The sequence below is a fragment of the Chelon labrosus genome (assembly GCF_963514085.1).
Source record: "Chelon labrosus genome assembly, chromosome: 13".
NCBI classification, from domain to species: domain Eukaryota; kingdom Metazoa; phylum Chordata; class Actinopteri; order Mugiliformes; family Mugilidae; genus Chelon; species Chelon labrosus.
Genome location: NC_140346.1, coordinates 1686840 through 1712793, shown reverse-complemented (window position 1 = coordinate 1712793; position 25954 = coordinate 1686840). Strand labels below are relative to the sequence as shown.

Genomic DNA, 25954 nt, shown 5'->3' with positions numbered 1-25954 from the left:
TTTTAACTCATAATGTAAGTGTGTGTCTCTGTGTGTGTTCATGACTCACCGACATGGGCATAGTGACAGCCTCCCAGTTGCTGTTGGATGCAGGCAGAGGAGAATCATACTGTAGACATGGAAAAAAAGAAATAAGTTGAGCAAACACTGGATAAAAAAAATACACAAAAGACAACAACAATGTATCAATAATGAATGAAAACATTAGTTTGTGTGCCCTGTGAAGGTGATTTAGTGCCTTAATACATTCCTGTCATGGAGCTTTTAAGTGTACAATAAAAGCAGCTTGATTTTGATTGATTAAGGCCATCAAGTGAAACAAAACCAGTGCAAATAATTCCCCAAGACATAAATAATCTTTTAAAATATAAAATTTAGAAAGAACAAATCGATAAGCGAAAGGGTTATAGCTGATTACTGCCTTAGTTTAATTAATATGCTTAGTCGTGTGAATATAAGTTACTAATAATGGGTAAGGTCAGGTTAGAACAAGCAGGAACCTCCAGGGATGAAAAAATAAGGCAGACAAGGAAATGCCAAAATTGCAGTTACAATAATGGCCTTCTAGCTTTGAAAGGGATCCTTAACCCTAATCCCTGTAGATCTCCATTTTAAACACCAAACTTTACAGCAGATAATAAACATGCTTACAGTCTGGTACAACCTTGTTTGGTCTCCATAGCTAATTTTCCCCTTTATGAGAACTGTATGGTGAATTTTGTAATGTAACTCACCTACTAAAGTACATTAAGGCTTAAAAGTACGCATAATTAAGGCAGTAGTTGTTTCAAGTGAAAGGTGGATGCAGTCAAAGGTTTGAATTAAGACAAGATGGAGATGGCTGTGAAAGTGCATGATTTTCTTTTCTTCTAGAAAGATTACAATGATCAAAACCCAAGTCTTCAGTGGCAAAGTCAGAGTTTTTTTAAGCTTATCCACCCCACCCTTCCCTATGTGGCTTTTTGCACCGCACTGACTGCACAAGCATTAGATCATTCTGGTCTTTGTGGAAAGACTTTTCTAGTAAAAGATGTGTTCCATGAGATCCACGGCTGACATAAAAACACTGTATTTACATTGCATTTTTAGATTATTTTTTTCTCTCACCCTTAGTATGACCCTCTGTCACATTGCACATATTTTCTAATTTACTCACAATGTGTTGTTCCTATTGTTTCTACAAAACAGTTACTGTCAGTGGTGGCTGAGGCGAGGCAACTAAAACCATATGTAAAGGATTAGGAGAAGATCATGATCCCCAGATGATAAACGTTCCCATCCATCAGTTCAGTGTTATTACATTTTTACTTTTGAAATATTTTCCCTCAAACACGACTTGAAAAGCTTAGGGTGGAGTGATCGTCCCATGCTTTCCAAGATATTCAGGAATCTGCCTGTCGAGCTGATAACACTGTCAGTGTGTCAGCAAAACCCTAAAAAAAAATTCCAATGAAGCTGGTCGGAGCATGCCTCTGGATAAGTGCATGTGTGTCAGTGGGTGAGAGAGAGAGAGAGAGAGAGAGAGAGAGAGAGAGCACACTCTGGTCAAAGCATGTCTACGTGATAAACTCATTTGACTGACATATTTGGCCCACATTTGCACATTCTTTGTCTTTCTCTCCTTTAAACGCACATGCATACACACGTGAAGACACACTCTGGGATCGTACTCTTTACACATATATAAAATCTCACCGCCTATCAAATCCCTCCAAGTCAAGAGTTTTAAATACCATCTCTGTTCAATGTGGAACAGTAAATCTGTCTCGACCACACTTCAAACATGTGCTGCCCCTCACTTTGTCTTAGTGTGTATGTGTGTGTCAGTCAGTCTGCAGAGGTTTTAGTTTAACAGATTCTCGGATGTGGCCTTTTCATAAATGTACTCATACACATAAAAGCACACTCGAACTTGCTGCAGTTGAGGTCAGAAGGTTTCCTGTAAGAGCATGTGTGTGTCTGCACTTGTATTACTCATGTTGTGGGGACATAAATCTTTAAATGTGAGTGTGAAGATGTGGTTTAACGCTGAGGAAAAGTAACACTTAGGTCAATACTGGGCTAAGTGGTTATGGGTTGGGTAAAATTCTAGGAAATGTATTTAAGTCAATGCAGTGGCCAGTGGAAGTAATGGTTTGTGCGTGTGTAAATGTGTGTTTACACATTCCTGGTCCTGCTTTTAAAAAAGAGACATCATTACAGAGCACGGGCAGGGTTTGTTACTTTTTATTGATTGTGTTTTTGTTCATATGCAAAGGAGTAGCATATATTCCTCATCTGAAAGTAGATTAGTTTTGTGTTTTAATCTCATCAAAAAAATAAGGTAGGTTTTCTAACTGCAGTTTCGTTTGCTTAGCTGAACAAAACGTAAAGCAATAAAAAAGCCTAATAAACTGTCTCTCTGTGTTAGCCCGGCGACAGACTTGCGACCTGTCCAGGGTGTACCCCGCCTCTCACTCGACGACAGCTAGGATACTGCTCAGAAACTGCTCTTTTAGGTCTGGTGCATTTAATGTTTCTATTTTTTTACAAGCATCTCAAAAAAGGAAGTCATATTCAGTAGCCTGACTTGTTAGTCCTGGATTTGTGGTGAAATCCTGTTCTGGTGAATGATAACCAGTCAAACATTCATCTTCTGTAACCGCTTGTCCTGTGAAGGGTTGCGGCTAGAGCCTATCCCAGCTGTTATCGGGCAAGAGGCGGGGTACACCCTGGACAGAATCAGATGACTATGAAGAAATAGGATTAAAGTCATGTTTATAGAGGGACATTTTACTGAAAAATTAAACAGTTTTTTGCGTTAAATCCTGTGTTCAATTATATGGTATTATTAAATGATCATATTATTAAATTTACAAATACAAATAACTTCCAGTAAATTAAAATTGTGATTATGTGGTTAAGACATGAGAACTCAGGTGCACAAATGCTTGGTACTGAAGTTATAACATCAACCATAAGTTGTGAGAACACTGGTGCTAAGGTTAGTGTCTAGAATGTACAGAAGCTAACAATTCAGCGGGAAATGTAACAGCATAACAGGGTTGGGTCAGATTACTTTGAAATGTAATCGATTACTGATTACAGATTACATGGCAAATTTTGTAATCAGTAACGTAATCTATTGGATTACCCAAAATATGTAACGTAATCTGATTACTTTAGGATTACTTTTTACACAACTTGTACAAGACATACACAATCTTATTTTCCTCTGTCTTTAATTCAAAGTTGTGGCGATGTTGCCAAGTACTGAACGTATTTTTGCCGACTGGAACAGGTCTATTCCCAGATAGCAAGAGGCTGGCGGACCACCGTCAGCCCACTGGGGATAGACCTGGCAGTCCGCTGGAGTTTTGCTCATCGGTTCACTGGCGGTCCGCGAGCGAGTTGTCGTCAAATGCCCCAATATTTTGTCACTATTGGTCTAAAACCTTTTTCATTTATTCAGTTATACTTCATCCATCACTTTAATAACATTTCATGTATTTTCTTAATATTCATGATAAGTTAAATTTCAAGAGATGGTGGTCCAACGGTGGACCACAAGTGGCATGCCACCAGCGGTCTGCTATCTGCCAATCTGATTTTGCTATCTGGGTTGGTTGACGTTGACGGTTCCTCCATCTTGGGTTTTGATTTGAACCTTTTTCTTGTCAAGAAACTACACAGGCAAATGGATGATAATGACATCTAGTGAACAAACAAATGGGCTGCTTGTCAAATGAAAACACTGGCTAGGCTATCATAAAAAAGTTGCATTGTTTGCATGATAAAATGTAATCAGGTAATCCCCAACAATGTAACTGTAATCTAATTTCGCATTTTTGTATTGTAGTCTGGGCTGATTACAGTTACTTGATTTTTGTAATCTGATTACGTAATCTAGATTACATGTAATCAGTTACTACCCAACCGTGCAGCATAATTAAAAAATTTGAAAAAAAAATTTCCCCCACATTTTTCTCATTATTATCATAAAATTACAAAGAACACACAACCTCAGCCAAGGGCAGCAAAAGCATTGAAAAAAATCAGAAGCAAAAATATATAAATGTTTCTAAATTTTGGAATTTGTGATCGCTCAATAAAGAAAAGGCAGAGGCTATGAATAAAACTATCTATACTTTACATCTAATGTAGCAACTCTGAGAAAAGCAACAATTAGAAGAAGCAGACTGGAGGACACACACACAGGGCATTTCTCAGCTTGCTATAACAAGCTCATTTTGTAGGTGAACTGTTGAATTGTATGATTTATGAAGATTTGTTATACAGGCAAACTGTAATATTTCAAGCAGCATTGCCATATTCACTGGTGTAGAGGGAAGGAATTCTTATTTACAGTAGCAGTCGAGTGGAAGGGACATCAGGGAGCTGCCCTTTTCAACCTCCATTTTGTACAGCTGGACACTGGAGCAGCTGAGGATTAAGTGTGTGGTAGATGGCAAAGAAGGCTAGAGCGTTTCCCTGTCGACTTTTACCACACATGAGCGGTTATCTCTCTTACAGCCAGAAGACATTTCAGCTAGTGGATAAATCACGTTCACCACATTAAGGTTGTCTTATCTATCTTTGAGAATTTTCTGTATAAATCCTCGATCTTCTAATGTAGTATTGATTCCTTCTGTGTAGTTTCCTCTGATACGTTTGTGTGAAGTATATTTTCCCAAATGTAAACAGGTGTGATGTTTTCTATTGATGTAGCTCTGTTTTGGCTTCATCCAAGTTCATATTTCTTGGACTCTATAGACGTCCAATCTGGACTGGGAGCACACATATTAAATGACTCAGTGTGATTCTGCAAGATCATTTGGATTACATTATCTCCATTTAGATCGTAACACTTGCCAGCAGCGGAAATAAAAACAACAACGTGTCTTGTATTATCTCAGACAATAAAATCACCATTTTAAGAAAATATATATGGAACAAAACAAACAAATATAAAGATTTATAATGTTTTAAAGCCAGACATTGACTTTTGTTCTGTGTTGATCTGAGCACTCATATGCAACTTTATGAACCTTTTCAAAGAAAGAAATAGCTCACAAAATGTGTGTCTTATGCAATCAGAAGCATTCATTACTTCATTTGAATCAAACAAGATTTGAAAAGGATCAAAGAACAATTTTTGGAGAAAACAGTGACATGAATAATGAGTAAGGATTCTGTTTGACTGCAGTGCAGTGCAGCAGGGTTTTTTTTTTATTATTATTTTTTTGTGGTTGTGTTCAGACATAATGGTCAGCTCAGGTCCTATTTCAAAAGCTAGGCAAACTCAGTGTGCATGAATTATTATTATTATTATGTTTTAAAAAAAATAATGAAATCCGGCCAACTTGATTAAACCTTATTTACAATTGTCATTTAAAATATATCTTATTCGAATAAAATGCAAATGAATTTTAACACAGTTTAATTTACATTTGGCCACATGCATATTGTGGACATCTCCTTTTGCTGCATCTGAGTTATCTGAATACAGTGTGTCTTGATTTTCATGAGCTACCCGCAAATCAGTATTGATCCCTTCTCCATGAGGCTGAAATGTTTGTCAAATTTATGCCACATATTTCTCTTATTCACAGATATCCTGTGGTGGGTGAACTAACTAAGATTTAGATATACAACAAAAACTGCAACAAAAGTAGTCTAAAGAAAGAGAACCGGCAACAACGCAGCAGTATGAGGCTCCTGAGGTTTAACAAGCAGCCATGTACTGTTATTCTTCCTGCATTTCACAGTTCAGGGTTGTCCATTTTGCTTCAGAGAACACATTATTCTTGGGTCAACACTGAGATTGTGCTAAAAGCCACTTCTGTATTAGAGCTATAGATCCAAAAAATGTGGCTCTGGAACAATATCTTTGGAGACCTGCACCTGGTTGTACCCAAGCTGCGCCCACACAGAAGCTGTTCAGCTGCAGTTGTCAACCGTTCATCTTACATGGAACGTATACATGTGTTCCTGTTTTAATCAGTCCATCTGTCAACACAGGCAGCTCTTGTTCACCTTGCTCAATGCCCCCATAAATGTGGTGTTAAGTATGTTTTCATGCTTTCATTCTATTTTCCTGCATTTTATGAACGTGTCTGAACAAAATAATAGCGAGTTTCAACTGTTCAGTACTGTCTGTAGATACAGAGAGTACGTGAGCTGCTGCTGCTCTGCTGACGTGCTGCTCACAGTACCCTTTCTTTGTAGACATGGTGTTAGGTTCGACATATGAAAAACCCAAAGGAATTGGGAAAACTTTTTACCAGACAGACACAAATTTAGGTAGATTTAAAAAAAAAAAAAAAAAAAAAAAAAACATTTGGAGAGATTTAAAACATGGCAGGAGTTTAACAGTAAAATTGTGTTTTGTTTTGGTCCTTATTAGCTCTCTTTTCTGTCTTTCCCTTTTGGGTTTTCTTTTATCTAGTCCACCTCAGTCTACTCCTTATTACTCACCACCTCACATCTGCCTTTCTCTCCCTCTTTTTGTCTCTCTTCGTTCAGGTTGTTTTAGTCATTAGCTGACATGCTGATACCATCTCAGACACCTGTTCTCTCCTTCCAATGCTGCTTCTTTTCATTCTCCCTCTGCCTCTTTCAGTCTCCCTGTTCCTCCTCTCCTCTCTCTGCCTCCTCTCCTCCTCCTTCTTATCTGTTTGACAGGTCTGGAGAGAACAAATTAGACCTGCTAAATTAAGCCACACACAGAGCTTCAGTGTAGCTGAAAGGAAGCAGTGTGCATGTGTGAGTGTTTGTGCATGCATGAAAGACGTAAACACACACTCAAACACAGGAACTCTTTGAAAAATGGGTATAACTGATCAAACAAGATAAGCCCCAAGTCTTGGATTATGTTTAAATGTAGAGAGATGATTATTTGACCAGAGGAGAAATAACAAAGGTTGAGGAGGAGGAACGACAGGGAAAAGTAGCGAGAGTCTGTGAGGGAGAGATAAGAAAGCTGTTTGTGGTTTACGCAGTGTTGGAAAGTAAGTAGGTTCATTTCAGCAACTACTCTATTATGGGGTGCTTTTACTTTTTTTTGTCATGATTTGAATTTGAATGCAGTGACATTGCCATGTAGTGGATTTTATTGAGGTAGTTAAGGGCTTATTTAACTCAAATATTGGTTACCTGTTGCAACCCCAGGTTCAATGAGTATAACCTTCTAAGAGCTGTCGCTATTGGGTTAAACATTTTATCGCTAGGAAGACAGGTGGTATTGACAGATTGGGAAAAATTCTATAATATCAGTCTTATCAAATGTAATATCAAAGTGAAGGATCATCAGTGAATACAGTATCTCTGTCTCCAGCTCTTCCTGTCTGTCTCGATCTTTATTCCATCTGTGCTCATACCACATTTTTTTCTCTAGTAATAAGCAGTGTCACCAGTTTGTCCCTGTCTGTGATATTGTGTCTTTCCCCTATCTTCCTTCACTGTTCTCGTAAACAACGAAGCCAGGAGCGTCTTTAAATGCCTCTCTGTCTCTCCGCTGCTCTTTCCCTGTCCCTTTCTCTTTAGATTATAGGATGGGAGAACATCTTCAAACACAGTCTCTCTCTTTCTTCTCTCATTTTCCTGACAGAATGACAAAGCTAATCTGCTTATCCATGACAGCCTTTAAGAGAACACCTCCCTCCTCCAGGAAGTATCCCTCCGTACTCTACTGTTGAACAGACTTGCGAGAAAAGAACAGTTGGCTAATACACATTGGCAATTAACTGACAATGTTAGCAGATTCTCCCTTCCCTTCATCTCTTATCTTTTCCCGCATCATCTTATGGCTTTTCTTTATTGTCAAGTACAGGTAAAGCAGTGAAAGAAGCATTTTACCTGGAGCACTGCAGTGGTAGTCAGACTGAATCCCACATGATAAATTTAAAACTTTAATATGCACCTCAAATTACAGCTCAGAATTTATTGTGTGTGTATAAGTTTGTGCCTCTCACCAGCAGTGTGTAGTAGACTTTGAATCCGGGCTTTGCGACGAAGTAATCATCAGATTTGAAGGTGACTCGGAGTGTGTTGCTTTTGGAGTTGAGACTAGGTGGTGCCTTCTGGCCACACCAGCGACCCCAAATTATAGTACTGGTCTCTGATTGGTCCTCCACTTCAACAAAGTCATACCTGCAGTGAGACAAAGATTCATTCATCTTCTGTAACCACTTGTCCCGTGAAGGATCGCATGGGGACTGGAGCCTGTCCCAACTACTGAGACAAAGAGTAAGGTTAAAAAACATTATGAATGGCTGAATGTGTTTGTGTGTCCGTCCTCAACAACAGATGAATGGAAGAAAGAAAACAGAAAAGAAAAGCTGTAGTAAGTTTGAATCAGAATGTTTCTAACATGTACTTGCTGATTTAATTGATGAGGCCTGAGAATACAATAACATAAAAAACTGAGACTAGCAGACATCGCATTAAACATCACAGGTATTGACTTCACATACGTACTTAATGTTCTGCTGTTTCCCTGTCCAATAAAGGATTATTTGTCATTTCAGAAGAATTCTCCAAACTTCATTCTTAAAAATATGAATCTGGCTAAAGTCTGACTGATTTACAACCTGTGTGCTTGTGTTTCTTGCTGTTCTTGTGTCTATCTCAGCTATTGTTTTGAGAATAAGAAATATGGACAAAGCTACTAAAACAATACAGAGAATCTACAGCCATGCTAGGAGCTGTGTTGTGTTTTATTAAAGGCCTTCATCTTAGTTGCTAAATGCTAATGCTAACATGCTATTTGGCATGTTTATAATGTTACCACATTCATCATCTTAGTTTAGTGTGCGGGTTTGCAAACATTTGCTAATTTGCATGAATGTCAATTATGCAGTCAAGTCTTGTACAGATTTGTGAAACAGCCATTAAATTTAATTCAAGTGATTTGTGTCCTTGAATGCAAATTTTCCTTTTTATTTTTATTTTTGAGGTGCACCGCATTACTCTGACAATATCTTTCACTTTTGCACCACATTGAAAGGATGCACTTTCACCAACTTTGATCTAACCTAACCGTGTTTTTTTTTTGTTTTTTTTGTGTTGTTGTTTCTTAACTAAGAAGTGACTGAGAGAAAAGAACAAAGAAACAAAGACCGAAGGAAAACAGAAAGTGAAAATGGAGCTTATCAGTCCCAAATGCAGGGTCTTGGTAATATTTTGCAAGCACTCTGTAATTAGCAAGACATGAATTAGTAGAGTAAATCTTGGAACGGTCTCACAAACTGCCATGACAGTGACAGGATTATATGGCTAGAGGAAAAGTACACACATTGTTGCAAACATCATGAATTAATATCCTTTAAGGACATGGTACATATCTGGCAATTTGGCAATAAACATACAGAGTTTAGGCAAGTTTTGGGATCTTAAGACGCTTTTAGTGATCAGACCTGTGAGGGTAAATTTAGAATGGGTTCTCAAACCAATAGACTATCTAAGGTACCTGACAACAACCATTTTTTGGGAAACATTTTTGAATAACTAAATATCCCAGCAATTGATGTCCAAGTCTTTTGTCAAACCCCCGGATAAATACACACACACACACACACACACACACACACACAGTCAATGTGACAAACACGATTTGAAAAACGGGACAAAGCTCCTTTTCTCCCTCTTTCTACCTTACCAAATGTCTCCTCCCCCTCTTACCCCCCTGCTGCTCCCACCTTGTCTTTATGGGAAAGTGCTTACAAAGACGGCTGAGTTGCATATGGGGATTAAAAAGTCTATTTTCTCCCCTCAGCCCTCAAGGACAAAACTTCTTATACTTCTTGCCAAGAAAGCAAACTTTAAATATCTGTCTCTCTTGTTGCGATTCCACCACCTTAAGCATTTTTATAGTCTTTACGCTTGCGCACGTTCAATTTCAATTTACTGCTGGTGTGCATACATTAGCAAATCACTTTCACATATTTAACACTTCCTACCCTTTTTAACTCGGGACTTTTACACAATTGTTTTTTCTTGTCCTCTTTTTCACTCCAAAATATTTTGTTCATCGTTCTTCAATCACTGTTTCTTTCATCTGAATTCTCTCCCTTATAGCTGGTGTTAATTCATCATTGCTCTCTCCTCTTAGTGCTCAGTACTTCAGTCCTTTTTTCCTCCCATAATATTTTTTTTTCTAAAGCCATTTTTCATATCATCCTCCTTACCTCTCTATATCTTTTGCTCTAATCCTCTTTTCTGAACTCCATGAGTTAGTTGTGTCACGTCTTTTCGAATCTCATGCTTTACCTGCACACTCCATTCTCAGCCTCCTCCAGGCCGAAGCGTCCGTCAAACTCCAGGTGTATGCGGCTCCCTGGCGGTGACAGCAGTTTCCATGACAACAGCAGGTTGCGAGGGTAAGCGTTGGGGTAGCGTGGGCTGTGGATGGCTCCACCCACTGGTGTTACCGTGATGTTTTCCTCTTTGCGGTACAAGTCTGTGGTGAGGTGATTGCTGTCTATTAGTGGTTACAACTGATCAGTTATTTAGTCCAGTTATACTGTAACTGCAACAAAAGAGCGGATATGTCTCTGTGACAGTACAATGCAAATCTACATGCAGAAACAAATACATTTTCATGGATGTTTGCACAGATAGACACAAATAGGTAATAGACATTTTGTTCTAATTTAAATTTCCATGCAAACACTTAACTTGAACAATCTTAGAGTGGATTGCTTAAATTTAAATATTAAATATTATGTTTGTCTTCTAAGTGAATCAAACACATTGTGACATTTTTACAGATATCCATCTTGCAGTTTTCTGTTATTTTTGGCAAGGACCAACATATCAGCAAAATAAAATGTCTAATATCAGCCTAAGCTTCTTAGTTCACTTTTAGAGGGATTGTCATCTTTACATACATTAGATTTTGATATTTCAGTACAAGTGAACATTTGAGCCATTTACTAACTTACATACATGCTAGAGAAAAGGTCAAGGGGTCAGCAGTAATATTTGGATATATTATCTGAAGGTCATTAGCTTTGAAAACTGGCCAGTCACCAAGAGTAACACCCTGTTTTATAGCAACAACTGAGAGCCAGTGAGAGACAAAAAATAATATTAAAAAAACTGCTATCTGTCACCGGCTCTGATTACCATCTTTATTGCATTATTGACTGCTTCTATAAACTGTAATGGTGCATTCTAAAGTTGGATTGAAAGTATAATGATTGCTTTATCAGTGCTAATGAACATCACAGTCACACCCACTGAATACCTAGCCGTGACTAATCAATGCAATCATACAGTAAATCTAATTTCGTCACTGCATGGCAAAACTATTTAATTGCCCTCACAATTTTGTTGCTGACGTTCTGAAAACTAGTAAAAAAAATGTCCTTACACACAAACACACACCCTCAGAAGGTCAGGCTATGTGCTGAAGTAGGCTGACAAAGCTGCATTTTGTGAGTGGTGTGTGTTTTTTTTTGCAAGATTATGAATACATAATCAAGGCACCACAGTCTGCTCCCCTGGGAGATGATGATGATGCTTTGGCCTTCTTTTCCACCTCTTCATTACAAACCTCAGTTTCTCCTCCTGTCCCATCCCATGTTTTCATTTCCCCTCCTCCCTTCGTTCCTTGTTCTCTGCAGACTAAGTCCAATTCTGCTTTCTTCAGCAGTCATGCCTTCCGCTAATTCTGACTTCAGCTATGAACACTGCACCCTTATGGGAGACTGCATGTTCGGTTGGTTGTAGGCACTGGCACTCATATGCAGTGTGTAAATGTGTGTACATTTTTGTATTTGGGCAGATTTTGTTTGTAATGGAATTCTTCCACTCGGATGATCAGAGCCCTAAACCACTCAGTCATAAAAGTGCTTATGCATCAGGAACGTTAACCCACTTATGTGTCTTGGGAACACAGCTCTACGTGTGTGTATATGTCTATTTGTGTTATTTTTAAGGTAATTTGTTTTAATGTATATTTGTACAAGCACAGCTATTTGATAATTTGTGTCCAACTCGAAGCTTACACCCACAAAATAGTCCAACACATAACACTAGTACCATATAGCCACAACTTTTGTGTGTGTGCTTGGGCATGTGCTTTTCCCATAGCACGAGTTAACATGAACATGCTAATCTGTGTGCACAGGTAAGAGAGTGCCTGTGTGAGCATTAAGGAAGACACTTAAATGAGAAAATATGCAAATGAGCTCAAATCTGTTCAACAGTTACACCGTTGGCCTTTATATAAATCATGCAGTGATGTCAGAGTGAATGAATGCAAATGATTCGATGATTAGTAAAGAGATTTATATTACATATCCAGCCACAAGAATTGTCAGAGGTAGAAACTGGTGGCTACAATTTGCCAGCTACGAAGGATGTGATTATGGGTGAAGGGCCCACATGGATTGAGGAACCCAATGGATGCTATATATCTGAGGGAACAGCGGGATATGCAGTGCAGTCAAGACATATAAGGACAATGACATATGTCTGTTTATCTCTGTACTACAGTAGCACACAGCAGCTCAAGTTAATTGTTTAGTTTAATCATAATATTCATTCATCTTCTATAACCGCTTGTCCAGTGAAGGGTTGCGGGGAGGTTGGAGCCTATCCCAGCTGTCACTGGGCGAGAGGCATCATTGGGCAAGAGGCAGGGTACACCCTGGACAGGTCTCCAGTCTATCGCAGGGCTAACTCAGAGAGACAGACAACCATTCACACTCACACGCACACCTACGGCCAATTTAGTATCACCAGTTAACCTAACAGTGGCAGGACACAGGGAGAAGATGCAAACTCCACACAGAAAGTCCGAGTCGGCCCATGGATTCGAAAACAGAACCTTCCTGCTGTGAAGTATCAGTGCTAACCACCACGCTACTGTGATAATTAATGCAACTCATCCATTATACAGACTATAACTGATAAATACCACCAAAAATATTATATAAGGATATTTTATTTACTTTTATTTAATGTGTCCAATTTATTTATGTTTTCTCTACAATTAGTCAGAAAATTACAAAAGCTGCAGTCTGTCAGCACCTCAGCATCGTATAGCCACATGGTTCAGATCCAGCATCTGCAGAGCCAATGCACTGTCCAAATGAGAAGCTGTCATTACTGGGCTTAACCATGCATGTAAAGTCATGTTCCAGCACATCACATCCACACAAGTTTCAGCTGAGTTTGTCGCTCTCGCTTTTTTATTGCATCAAACTAAAGAAGAAGAAATCTGTATTGCCTACATAGATGTGTTTTTCAAATAAAGACATTGCGGCAGGTGAAAATGATCAACATTTTGAAGGACAGGGATGGAATACAGTATCTGCACTCCTATGTACAGTATCTAACGTAAATAATGGGTTTATTTTATCAGAATGTAATGATCTACTGTTTTCAGTCTTTAGATTTATTATAAAGATTTGCTAAAGTAACATCATAGCTCATGTGGCTATCTAATTTTTAACTTTTCATCAAAACTTGATAGGTCTCATTAATACAGGTGTCTTACAGGACCTCTGCTCTAAACCAGTTATGTAACATTCATCTCCTGAAACTCTGACAGAAAGTTAATGTACTGCAAACTCAGTTAATACGATGATGTGCTGATAATATCACTGACTGTCTGAAACCCTACATTTGAAGACTCTCTCTCTCTCTCTCTCTCTCTCTCTCTCTCTCTCTCTCTCTCTCTCTCTCTCTCTCACACACACACACACACACACACACACACATACACACATAATGTCTGACTCTGGCAATTAAGCTTTCAGACTCCTGGTCTGACACTTAAATAACTGTGACAATGATGCTGCGTGACTGTATGATGAGTTTGTGTGGGGGCAGGGCAGATGAAAGTGTGGATACGGTTCTTGATTATTCATGTGTGTGTTTGTATGTGCGCGAGGATGCATGCGGGTAAATTCTCACTAATTAAACGTGGCTCTCCCACCTCCAGTGCCAGGGTGTGATGTTCTTCATGGCTCTGAGATCTATTTCTGATCCAAGTGCCAATCACACTCTAATCATCCAGCAACATGGTGCATCAGAGGCTGAAAAATAGCTGTGTCGAGAAAGTACTGAAGTCTCTGTGAAAAGAACTGATGAGGAAGACAACATATTAAACTTCATATTTCTCTCTGAATCAAAAGTTAATTTTGGTGAAGTCACGGGGGTGCATACAGTTAACAGCTGAACATTAAACTTCACTGCTAGTTTTAATCCAAGTCTTAAATCTGTGCAAGCCAGACTGTTGGGTGAGAGAATTTTTTCTTGAGTGACAGTACAAATGATAGATTCCAACTCAGAGAAATACTCCCACAGGACATCACTTATAACAAGGCGACCCTATTTCTTACATCTGCCGTACCCTGTCTAACATATCCTGTGCGACTTTCATCTTCTCAAAATGAATTCCCATAAACCACAACGCAAACTAACAGGACACACATAACACATACAGCTGTGAAAAACCAAGAGAAATCTAATGCTGCTGTTTTCATTTTTGGTGCTAGTCCCATTTTCTACCTAAAAGATGTGTTTTAAATTGTTGTGGTGCGGGATTTAATGTGCTTTGAGATTAAGTAATTAGTTTAGAAAAAACTCATAATTATTATTTGGCAATGCTGTTAAAAGAGAATTTACTTTCTGCTGGAGAGTTAGATGAGAAGACAGATACTATTCTCAAACCTGTCCCATAAGTCTGCTTCAAATGAATCTTCTGAACCTCTGGTTCTGCGCCTGAAAAAATGCTTGGTGTTTAAATTGTTGTTCATTGTCATGCTTGAGGGAAAGAGCTGCAGTTTTTGTTGCTGGTAGAGTGAACGCACCACAGCAGTTTAATATGCTAATGTCTGAATAGCTTAATATAAGCAATGCGAAGGCGGAAAGAAAGGAGGCCGTAGAGAATATCAAGATTTTCCACAGATATATTTTAAAGTTACTAAGTAAATGCTAAACAACTAAATGCCAGTTTATTACCATTAACCTTTTCTAAACAGCCAACTCTGAGCTTATTGAAAACTGACTCTTAAAAGTAAACATGATCCTATTTAATGTGAAGCATAAAGCTGTGTTCACACTACAAACAAAGCTAGAAAACAACCAAGAATGTGCCAGCTACTTTGTTGCCAAGGTGCTGTCACAGATGCTGAAAATCCTTGTTGCTGTGTTATATCAGCCAGCTCAGCTCTAATTTGTAGCGCGTCATGTCTGCCACACAGCAACAAGGGTTTTGGCATATCACTGTCCACCATTGAAAATTACATGTAGTCTGCACCTTTTTCAGCGGCATTCTGAACATACCATAATAGTACAGCCACCAGCCAGTTTACTAAACTGAGCACAGAGACTTACAATAGGGGGAAACAAATAGTCTAGCTATGTTCAAAATCAACTACCAGCACCTGTAATTTCACTAACACAGTATAACAAAGAGAATTTGTAACTTACAAGGGGCTAGTGCTGCACTATCTCCGGATAAACAGAAAGTAAAACTTGATACAGATTCTGGCTGAATTCCTGATTTGACGTAAATGAATCCTTATCAAACCCTCTGTTACTGTTACCACAGACACGTTTGCTGTCAGTGTTAGTTATCTGCTTAATTGTTTATTCATTTGTATTTGGTAACAGAGTGTAAAACATTGCCCATTAACAGCAAAACTTCTGCTAAATACGGTGAGCGTGTGCAAATGTTTGCGGGTTTGCAAGTGCACATCTGTTTCTCACTACAAATGGGTCAGTGTGCATTGGTTGTGAAGCTGTACTCACACCCTCAGAGTATTTCCACCCTCGAGAACTAACCAAAGCCTTTTCCATCTGGCTAAATGTTGGCTTTAAGCTGTTGGTTATATTGTATGTGTGTGTATGTGCGTGCGTGTGCGTGTGCATGTGTGTGTGCATGCACATCTGTGATGCTTATCAGCGTCTATGCTGGCTCCACTGTTTTGTCACTCTCTCATGACAAATCAGCTTTAAATATTCTCCCTTGTTTCTCAGTCACGCTCACACGAGCATAGAGGCATGAAAAAGACATACACACACCCTGGGGTGAACGCTGCATGCCAAGGGGTGTCAGCTTTGGTCAGCATTGTCTCCTGCCCACATCTCTCTTTCTTCTTCTTCACTTCCTTGGATTCCTCCATCCTGCACCATCTCCTCTACATCTGGTTTCCTCTCTTTTTGACCACAACTGAAACGGGGGAGCTCTCTGTTAATTTATATTTTTATTTTTTAGTGAAAAATATTTAATTGACCAAGCTAAACATGTGTCACTATAAATAGTTCTTCTTCCATTTAATATCTTCTTCTTTCCTTTCAGATCATTATTTTTGGTGAAGCCCTACCTTCTTGCAAAAACAAATGAATCACTTTATTTTATGCATGTGCAAGGCAGTCAGTGTAAGTCAGTGTGGGGAACTGGGAGGCTGGAGTGCAGCGATGGCATTTTGAAGCGCAGTAGAAAATGTTCAAGGATTTAGAGACCATAAGGACCTTGCAGTTATCCTCCAGTCTAACTAGTGAGATGATCAAGAAGGAAGTACATGTTTAAAGGAAGGGTGTGTGGGAGTGTCCAGTACATTAGGCAGGCCACATAGGCATTCACCTGAGAGCTACATACATGTCAAGGCAGCTGGGGTGAACATGTCCATGAATTATAGAGCAACAGCAGGAGTGCATATATATGTATAATTATAGAAGCAATACGATGCAAGTAACACATTATTACTTGCATCGTGTCCTTTCACTTGGACATAACAGAGCTGTTCCATTAGCTGGACGACCACTGAGTTGTGGACAGAAAAGTAAATGAGGTAAAATGAATATGAATTCCCATACAACACTTTCAAAAAACATAGGAAACAGATTTTTTTTTTTTTAAAGTCAGACTTGTAACAAAACATTCAGTGGTAACCCTCAAAAGCCAAGTGAGACTAACTAGCTTCAGCTCAATGTCAAGGGACATATGGCACATTGGCAGAGCTATGTGTGCGTTTTGAAAAGAGGGAAAAATATATATATGCAAAGCTATGATGTAGTCACACAAGAAGATGACACCACATCTTCTATATTTCAATTTTCGATCAGTCAATGGCAGTCTGTCCAATTATATGTCCAAAAACTACAATTGCTGTAGTTTCATAATAATATACTGAAAATCAATTTTTATTTTGACTATAGTTGTATTTACTTGTGTTTTTTTCCTTTATAGTACACACAGGACAAGCAGTGATGTGGCAGCAAGGTAATGGTAAATGGTCTCTTTACATAGCGCTTTTTTACATGTTGGGACTCAAAGTGCTTTACAGTCACAATGACACATCTACCCATTCGTTCACGCAAGAGCTCACATATTCACAAATTCACACACCAGTACCAAGCACTGGGACTCAGGGTTCAGCGTCTTGCTCAAGAACACTTCGGCATGTGGTCCATCTAAACTGTAAACCATCTCGTTCGTGGACAACCTGCTTTACCTACCAAGACACAACAGGACACAGAAGGAAGGGGAAATTCAGCAAGTGATAGCGTGGACAGTCAGAAAAGCTTTTGATGTTTGACTAAATTGATCTAATCAATGATGCAACTGAAGTGATGACCAGTGGGAGTGACTGATACAGTACTAAATTCCCCATGGTGGCGGGCTGAGAGCGTCAGGTGAACATAGATAGAACCACTGTGAATAAATGTTTCAAGGGGTTCATATACGCAATGGTTTATCAATTCTGGAACGTCTACTAACTACAAAATGTTAGCTACAAAGTGAAGTGATTTAATTTCGTCTGACTTGTGTGTCCGTGAAATAAATTAATTTATTTGCTTGATCTTCCTGAAACGCATGCCTAGAAACAACTTGGTTGCCTGGCAACAATCTCTCCAGAATATTCTATTTCAACTCTTTTGGTGCCTCAGTGACATCAGTGACAGGACTGGTTAAATATTGATTCACACACACACACATGCATGTTATCTCTTGCAGCAAACCTACAGTACAAATCAGATAGACCAATTTCTCCCATTCACTCTCTTATAGCTTTCTATCATTTCTCATTTCACAACAGTAAAACTAAAAGTTCATCATGACCTAGCACTTGTCCTTATAACCCCCTGCCTGGGGGCAATTTTAGTACAATCCAAATCACGGCAGGGTGTTCGTCTCTTTCCGTTCTCAACTCGTAGGAGGGGTTACACCCTCTGTATGTGTCTATGTGGGTGGATGTTTTCAGTGTGAGAGTGTCAGCATGTGAGAGGGTGCATGAGTTTGTGTGTGCTTTACATGGTTAAACGCACACCTTTGTTTAAGCATTTTGAAGATTTTGTGTAAGTGCATTTGTGTGTGTGAACATGTGCGTGACAGAGCGTGTGTGCTTCTTTGAAGCTGAAACAAATGCATGCCCTGTGACACGGACAGAGAAGGTTAAACAAACAGCTGTAGAACTGAACAAAACATTGTCCACTGAGCAAAAGGACCATGTATGACTCAAAGTGGACATCCTTGTGGGGAGAAAAAGCAGAAGGAGGAGCAAACAGACAGAGTCAGATAATACAAAGAAGGACAAAATGAAGGTGAAGACCTGATGAGAAGCAAGAATGAGACAGAGCAAAGATTAGGACAGGGGTATGGATGAGAGGGAAATGGGGGAGACGGTGACTGAGTGAGGTGGAGAAGGACAGAGGTGATAAGAAAGGAGGCTAAAATGATAACTGGGAGGCAATGTAAAGACAGAACAAATAAAGAAAAAGGGGAGCAGTGGTAGTGGAGAGGCGGAGACTCTGCCAAAGCCTCACGATACCTCATATTGTATCGACACCACAGAGAATGTCTGAAGTGGACTCATATATAAGCAAGTTCGTAACTGCTCTGTATCTGCAAAGTCACGTGTGTATTTCACTTGCTTTGTTGTGATGTACATCATTTTAGTGCAAATTTGTCATTATCTCACTCTCCTCATCTGTTTCTAAGGCTAACACAAAGAAGTAACATCAATGGAAAGCTGTGATTCCCATTGCGTTTATTTTTTTTTTCCTTTGCCACTGGAGCTTTTTAGCTGGACTTTCCATTTTCCCCAGAGAGTTTCAATGATCCTTTTGGGCCTTTGATTAGCATTAACATCCACTTAACTTTTGCAAGTGCCTCACAGGCCTCTATGACTCAACACCTGTTGATGGGAACAAATTAGCCTAATGGGTATAAAGAAGAGAGCTGGGCTGCTCTCTGCCATGGGGTGCAAAATCTGCATTTATAAAGTTGAAATCATTAATACCCCTCCTCAGCTCATGATACTGTATTCATTCATTTGCATTTGTGAATATGTATTGATGCATGCCATATTGTAAATAGGTGAAACATACTTTTCTAAATTGCACTTAAAAGATATCAAGAGAGGTTTGTGTTTTGGCCGCAAACGAATCAACTTCAAATTGCACGGCCATGTTTTTATGCTTTTATGTCCTACATATATTTTCTGTCTGCATAGTGTTGCATAGTGGGGTTGTTGTGCATTCATCAACATTCACAACTAAGCATGGGCTTTAACAGTGTCAGCACACTACACTCTACACTACATCTTCAAATCCATGAAATGCTTATTAATGGAAACAGGACACAGCTTTCTCTTGTGTCTACAAGCTTATCTCTGTATTGCGCTAAGCTAACATCTCTACATTCTCCTCGTATTGTGGCAGTCCACTTAGCATGCCCCTGTCCTCTGCTCTGATGCGCTCCTGTTTAGCACCTTGGCTAAGCTTGCTGAATAATGCAGAGGGGACCAACACTTGCTGAGTCAGCAATGAGGACAGGTCAGTGGAGACACTGTGGCTGAACTGCTCTGGCAGCCTTGACGCATGAACGCACACGCAAGCAAATACATGGGTGCTCGGCATATATGCATAAAGACCAGGGTAGAAGAGAACATATCTGTGCAAACATCTAATGAGGGAGATGGGGCTCAAATAATCAATGCATATTAAAGATTATTTCATGGTCACCACATTTGCTCCTTTAACATCACATTATGGCGTACAGTTGCATGCATTACACCTTCACTTGTATTTGTTTTCAGGACTAAATACATAAAATAGTATATAATTAATGCCAGATAGGATTTAGCTATATGTCTTTCTCCAGATCTTCTAAGCTGGTGCTATAGAGGCTGAGAATGACCGTTGTTTCGATTATTTTAACAGTGATAAATCAATTGATTTAATGTTTGTTATCTTGAGATGACAAACCTCATTTTCTTGTGATAATCATTTCATTTATTTCATTATCTCAATTAAACAAACAGCAGATTTCTCATGATAAGACAATTTATCACAAAAATGACTTTTGTCTTCTCAAGATCAGGAAGGATAATTATAGAGACCTTGAAAATGAATGTCTGGTTCAGTTGGCCACACCTGGTTTCATCCTTACACATTGCACATGGCTGCTGAGGAAGATCCACTCTGAGGTGCAACTGGGCAACCAGGCTTATCTTGTCCTTCAGTGACAAGCAGATCTGAGTGTTGTGGTTTTGTATTTAATTCTATAAACAAAGTTATCATCACTTAAGTTCTGGAACAAGACCATGCCCCATATTATTCGATTTCCCGCGCTTACTTATGAAGGTGTGTCCTAACCTTCCCTCCCTCTCTGTTTGTCTCAGTTCTCAACCCCCAATTTCCCCATCTCTCTTTTCTTTTCTTCCTCTTCCACCTTTCATTACAGGAACCAGGGGACAAAGAACCAAAGCTTCCTGAGATGTGCCCACACCCTGAGTCTCACTCCCTGGGTTCCTCCACACATTTTGCCCCCTTCATTTCTTCCCTTCAACCTCTATCATCCCATCCCCTTCAATACCTCTCATCCCTCCAACCATTTCCCTCATGTCAACCAATAGACTTAGGGCCCGTCCACACGGAAACGCAAAAACGCCGAAACGCATAAGTTTTTCATCGTTTTGGCCTTTCGTCCACACGTATCCTGTAAACGCATTGCCCTAAAACGCACTTTTCTGAAAACGGGTCCCAGGGTGGAGAAATTCGAAAACGCGGCTCTTGCGTTTTCATGTGGACGGCGAATACGGGGAAAACGATGACGTCATCGCCACACTCCCGAGCAGCCTTCCACATCCCGTGAGACGTCTCGTAACAACATCAACAACAATGGCGGACTACAAGCTAGTTTTCATGCTGGAGAAGATATTGAGCCTATTAGGGTTACTAGGGCAAAATATCATGCTCCTGTGCCACCACGCTGAGCAAAAAAGGCGATTTGTAAACAGCGCTGAAGATTTGTGCGCATGCTCCGCCTCTTCCTCTCCGTTTTTGGTGAATTTCTGAAACTGAAACAGCGCCACCTATAGGCCTAGAATATGAAGTAGCGTTTTCGGTCGAGCTAAAACGGACCTGTGTGGACGCGGATATTTCTTGAAACGATGATCGAAAACGGAGAGGGAAAAGATCGTTTTCGTACGTGTGGACGGGCCCTTATTTGCATCGCTTAAGGTGTGGTTAGTGAAAAGGATCTATTTAAACCATGATCCTTTCCCAGACCTTACCAAGTAGTGCCTTACTATGTGGTTTTTGTGCTTAAAACAAACCAAAAGCTGCTCTGAAAATAATAAGTAAACATAAATTCCACACTTTTTGACAGTTTTGACTTCACATGGGTCACAAACCCTGGTTTCAAGGGGGATTGTACTACATTTAACTGATTCAACCACCACAACTATCACTTATAGAACTACAGTGCTGCATAAATAGAAGGATGGAAGAGGAATCAAAGTGACTGACAGAAAGCTCCATTTAGCAAAAAAAGAGGAAATACATGGGAAGAGAAGGAAAGTAAAAGCAAGACATAGGAAGAGGACATGGAAAAGGGTGGAGAAAGAGAAATGAGTGGGAGGACAGATTGATATAAGATAAGACAGAAATCTATGAATGCGAGAAGTACAAAACAAGAGGAGAGCAGGTGTGTATGGGAAGCCAGCTAAAGTTGTAACGACAGATTGTGTGATGGGTGGGGGTGGGGTGGGGTGGGGTGGGGTGGGGTGGGGGGGGGGGGTCAGGGAGTGATAGGATTGAGTGAAGCAAAGGATGTGGGATGAGAGCGCTTGTCCTCATGTAACCTCCTACACTGTGATGAAGTGCATTTACTGAGACTTCATCAGCAATATCCTATCTGTGTGAGTGTGTCTGTGTGTGTGTCTGTCTGTACAGTATGTGTGGCTTGGTGCAAAGTGTTGCCTACGTGCTTTATCTCCCATGTTATGTCTTTGTTTAACACAGCCTCTGTACTGTTGAGCATGTAAATCATTTCACATACTGCTTCCGAACTCTAATCACTGTTCTTGTAAATCAAACCAAACTCTGTTTTGTAAAAAACTTCAGCTTAAAGCGGGATTACGGAATGAGCCTTTAAATGTTTGCACATATCAAAAAATACCAGGAGACCCTTGACTGCCAAATGTCAAGGATGCTGCTTTAAACGCATCCCCTCCCCCCTCCCCCCTCCCCCGTGTGTCTTTGTGAGTACATTTAAGTAGGTATTTAAGACGTTAATGCGCTAATGCTTGTGAGAGTATGAAAGTGTGTGTGTGTGTTTGTAAGGCTTGTTAGAGAAGCAGTTGGCTCCTGCTGACAGCAACTGCAGTCTGAACAGCGGGGCTGACGAGGACAATCAATTAGCCCTGCACTGCACACACACATGCACATGCGCGCGCACACACACAGGCAAACACATGAGCATAAGTCAAATTGTACATGCAGCTGTAAGAAAAAAACATTGAGTGAATAACATTTGCAAACAAGTTTTTTTTTTGCTTTATATTTCACTTATCAATAAACCATAAATGTTAACTTAAAGAAGGAGAAATAGGTGAAATAGATTCTGGACTGTGTAAGCAGTCTCTCTCTCTCTCTCTCTCTCTCTCTCTCTCTCTCTGTTTTTTGCTAACCCCCAGTTCGGGTAGCACAAGTTTATCAGAAATCAGCTTTGATCCCTCTAAGGGCTGTTTGGACACTGTTTGCTAGATGTATGTATGTTTGTGTGTGTGTTTGCTCTGAGCGAAGTGTGTGATGCTGAGCAGATGCTGATGTTTTGACAGCCATCCTGCTCTCAGTCTGCCTGCCTCACATCATCTGCGCGTGTCTCAAAGCATTTGTGTGTATTCGAGCCAGACTGTCAAGAGCAGCATTCCCTGTGAGTGTGAGTGTGCGTGTGTGGTCCTAGTACGGGGTTAAGCAGTGGTCTGACTGTCAGTGTGTATTTGACCTTCTATCTAGCAGTGGGATCACTTATCTGGCCACAGACTCCACAGTAGCACATAATGCCTTCCCCCTGCCATTTCTTCCCCCTTCTTCTTTTATTTCCTGCCTCTTTTCTGTGTCTGTTTCTGCTACAACTTTTCTTTCTGCCACTCTATCATTTTTGCCCTTTGATATACCTCCAACAATGCCTACTCCCTCTTCCATGCCCCCATCACCCTCTGCTCTGTATTTGTATTCTCTCTCTCTCTCTCTCTCTCTCTCTCTCTCTCTCTCTCTCTCTCTCCCTGTCTCTTCCTCAATCCAACACTATTCCAAGATACCAAAATTCAGAGAGTTAATGACGAAATGAAAACAGGAGAGGGGAAGCTAATGAAGAAAAGAGTAGACAAGGGAAGAGGGAAAGAGGCAGCAGAAGAAATGCTGAGATACACAAATGGAGAATCAGAGAGAGTGAGGGGAATATAGGGAGAAATGCTGACAGTTGGAAGGAAGGAAAGAAAAAAGTGTTTGACAGAGGAGGGAAAAAAGGAATCTTTTTCATTTATGTCAGGGCACCATTGTCAGGGTAACAAAGACATAGCTCTCACTTTGCACTAGAGGATTTGTCAAAACCTTTCACTTGCCTTCCCATGCAGACATCTCCCTCCCTCCCCCCTCACTCATACATACACCAATCAGGCAAAACAATATGACCATCTGCCTAATATTGTGTAGGTCTCCCTTGTGCCTCCCAAACAGTTGTGACTCATCAGAGAGTGGACATGGACCTTCTGAGGGTGTCCTGTGGTGTCTGGCAACAGAATGTTGTTAGTGGGGGCCTTTGGGTCCTATGAGTTGAGGGGAGGGCTCTCTGTTTTGGTCTAGTGAATTTTTTAAGTTGTTCCCAAACTGTTTTTGTGTATGTGCCTGTGTCAGACTGCAGCCTGCTGGGGATGGCTGCTGCCATCAAGGAGTGTCATTGCTTTGTGGTGGGGTTGCCTGGTCAGGTCTATCTGGGTCGTACATGCTTAAGTAACATCCACACGAATGCCAGGTTTACCAACAGAACACTGAACTGTCAAAAGATGGTCATTGTTTTCTGCTTCTCCTGACAGTGGTCATAATGTTATGCCTGATCAATGTATACACACACGCAGCATAAATTCACAGTGTTTATCTCCTTCCTCCAGCAGGGACGAATCTCCTAGGGTAAGAACTGTTCTTGCTCCCATCTTTCTGCCGTGTCACTTCTGACATTTGTCATGTTTTCTAACTTAGCCCTGCACAACCAGAACCAAGCAGAACCCCACTGGTATCATGGCTTGCAGTCTGTATCTTGCACCTCTTTGCAAGTTTTGGAAGAAATTGAAACCATTTGAAAGATATCATTCCTTCTTCTGTAAATATCCCAACCTCTGCTATTTATCTGCACTACCGTATTTCACCAAAGTTTCACACTTGAATGGAGCCCATAGAAAATCCTTTACACACAATGAATGACTTGATTGCAAAATTCAGCTGTGGTTTGTTACGCAGGCCTCTTAGAATTCCAGAGAGTGGCAATATTTTAGTTTTATTGGCTGACCTGTTGTATGAAATGGCTGCAGTAAATCTAGTTTGCAGTGTCAAGTAACCCATCCCTTCTCTTCGGCACACAGGTTTGTGAATTCCAGATTAGGAAGATTGCCAAATGATATACTTAGGTATGATGTCTTTGGTTCAGTTGCAGGAGAATATGTAGAGCTGATTTTTGGTGTAAAGCCTCTAAACCCATCACAACCCTGAAGGGCATGCCAAGGTCAGGACAGCAGACATTTAGGATGTGGAGGTAATAATTTTCGTCAAGGAATGACCTAATCTCAGAGCAGAACAGGTTGCAGAAAGGGGCTATAAAATGCTGCTATATGAACAGCTGCAGCACTAAGTAAAAGCAACATTTACAGCAGGAGGTTTAGGTGAAGAACTGCAGTGAAAAAAGTTTACAGCCTACATCCATAGTATAGGGTTCATTTGATGCATGTGAATATGTCAGCTTTGAGTGTGGTTGTTTTGTATGCCTCAACTACTTCCCAAACTTCAGGATTATTTATTTGTTTACCTAAACTGTTGATGTGTCAGTTATTTTTGTGGTGTGAAGCAAGTGTGATATACCACTTCCACGTTCCAGTCAACTGATAAACTACCAAACTGTCTGTTTGAACGACTAATTCATAATGATATAAAACAGAGACAAGTGTCCATTTCTGCTATATGTGGTACAGTTCCCTCAGATGCCACTCAGTATTACAACTATGAAATGAATGCAGCAATTGCTGTGCTTTTGTGTTGTTCATCTCTGTTCAGTTTTCAAATTGGGTAGAGTTGCAGTAAAGACTTTTCAGAGCACACAATGTAACACACAAATCATTATGAGGTTGTTAATTATTCTCTCATTTACAGATTTGATTAGGTCTGCTTAGTAACATTTTTGCTGCAAATTTTCAAAGATGATCCTGGCCTGTTGATAAGGATGGGGTTACACAGCACTACACTTGACTCAACTTCTATGGCATAACCAGAAGCTGATAACAATAGCTGTTATTTGTCTTATCACTGAACTTTATCCATAGATGTTAGCAAATTACTAATTCATCATGCTGAATTCATCCACAGTGGACGGATCCTAAGCTGAAGCTATAGACCAGGGATCACCAACTACATTTGTCCAAGTACCAGAATTTTCTTCTGAGGGCCAGAAGTTCTCGTA

At 40.0% G+C, this 25954-nt stretch overlaps 1 protein-coding gene across 1 annotated transcript in view; it reads right to left on the bottom strand.

Moving 5' to 3' along the window:
- pdgfd (platelet derived growth factor d) overlaps positions 1 to 25954 on the bottom strand; it is a 56666-nt gene that overhangs the window by 14070 nt on the left and 16642 nt on the right. Inside the window, exons 2-4 of the mRNA XM_084559219.1 lie at positions 10249 to 10438; positions 7953 to 8130; positions 50 to 109 (exon numbers count right to left, since the gene is read on the bottom strand). Of these exons, the coding sequence (XP_084415345.1) occupies positions 50 to 109; positions 7953 to 8130; positions 10249 to 10438 (428 nt within the window). The remainder of the gene's footprint in view (positions 1 to 49; positions 110 to 7952; positions 8131 to 10248; positions 10439 to 25954) is intronic.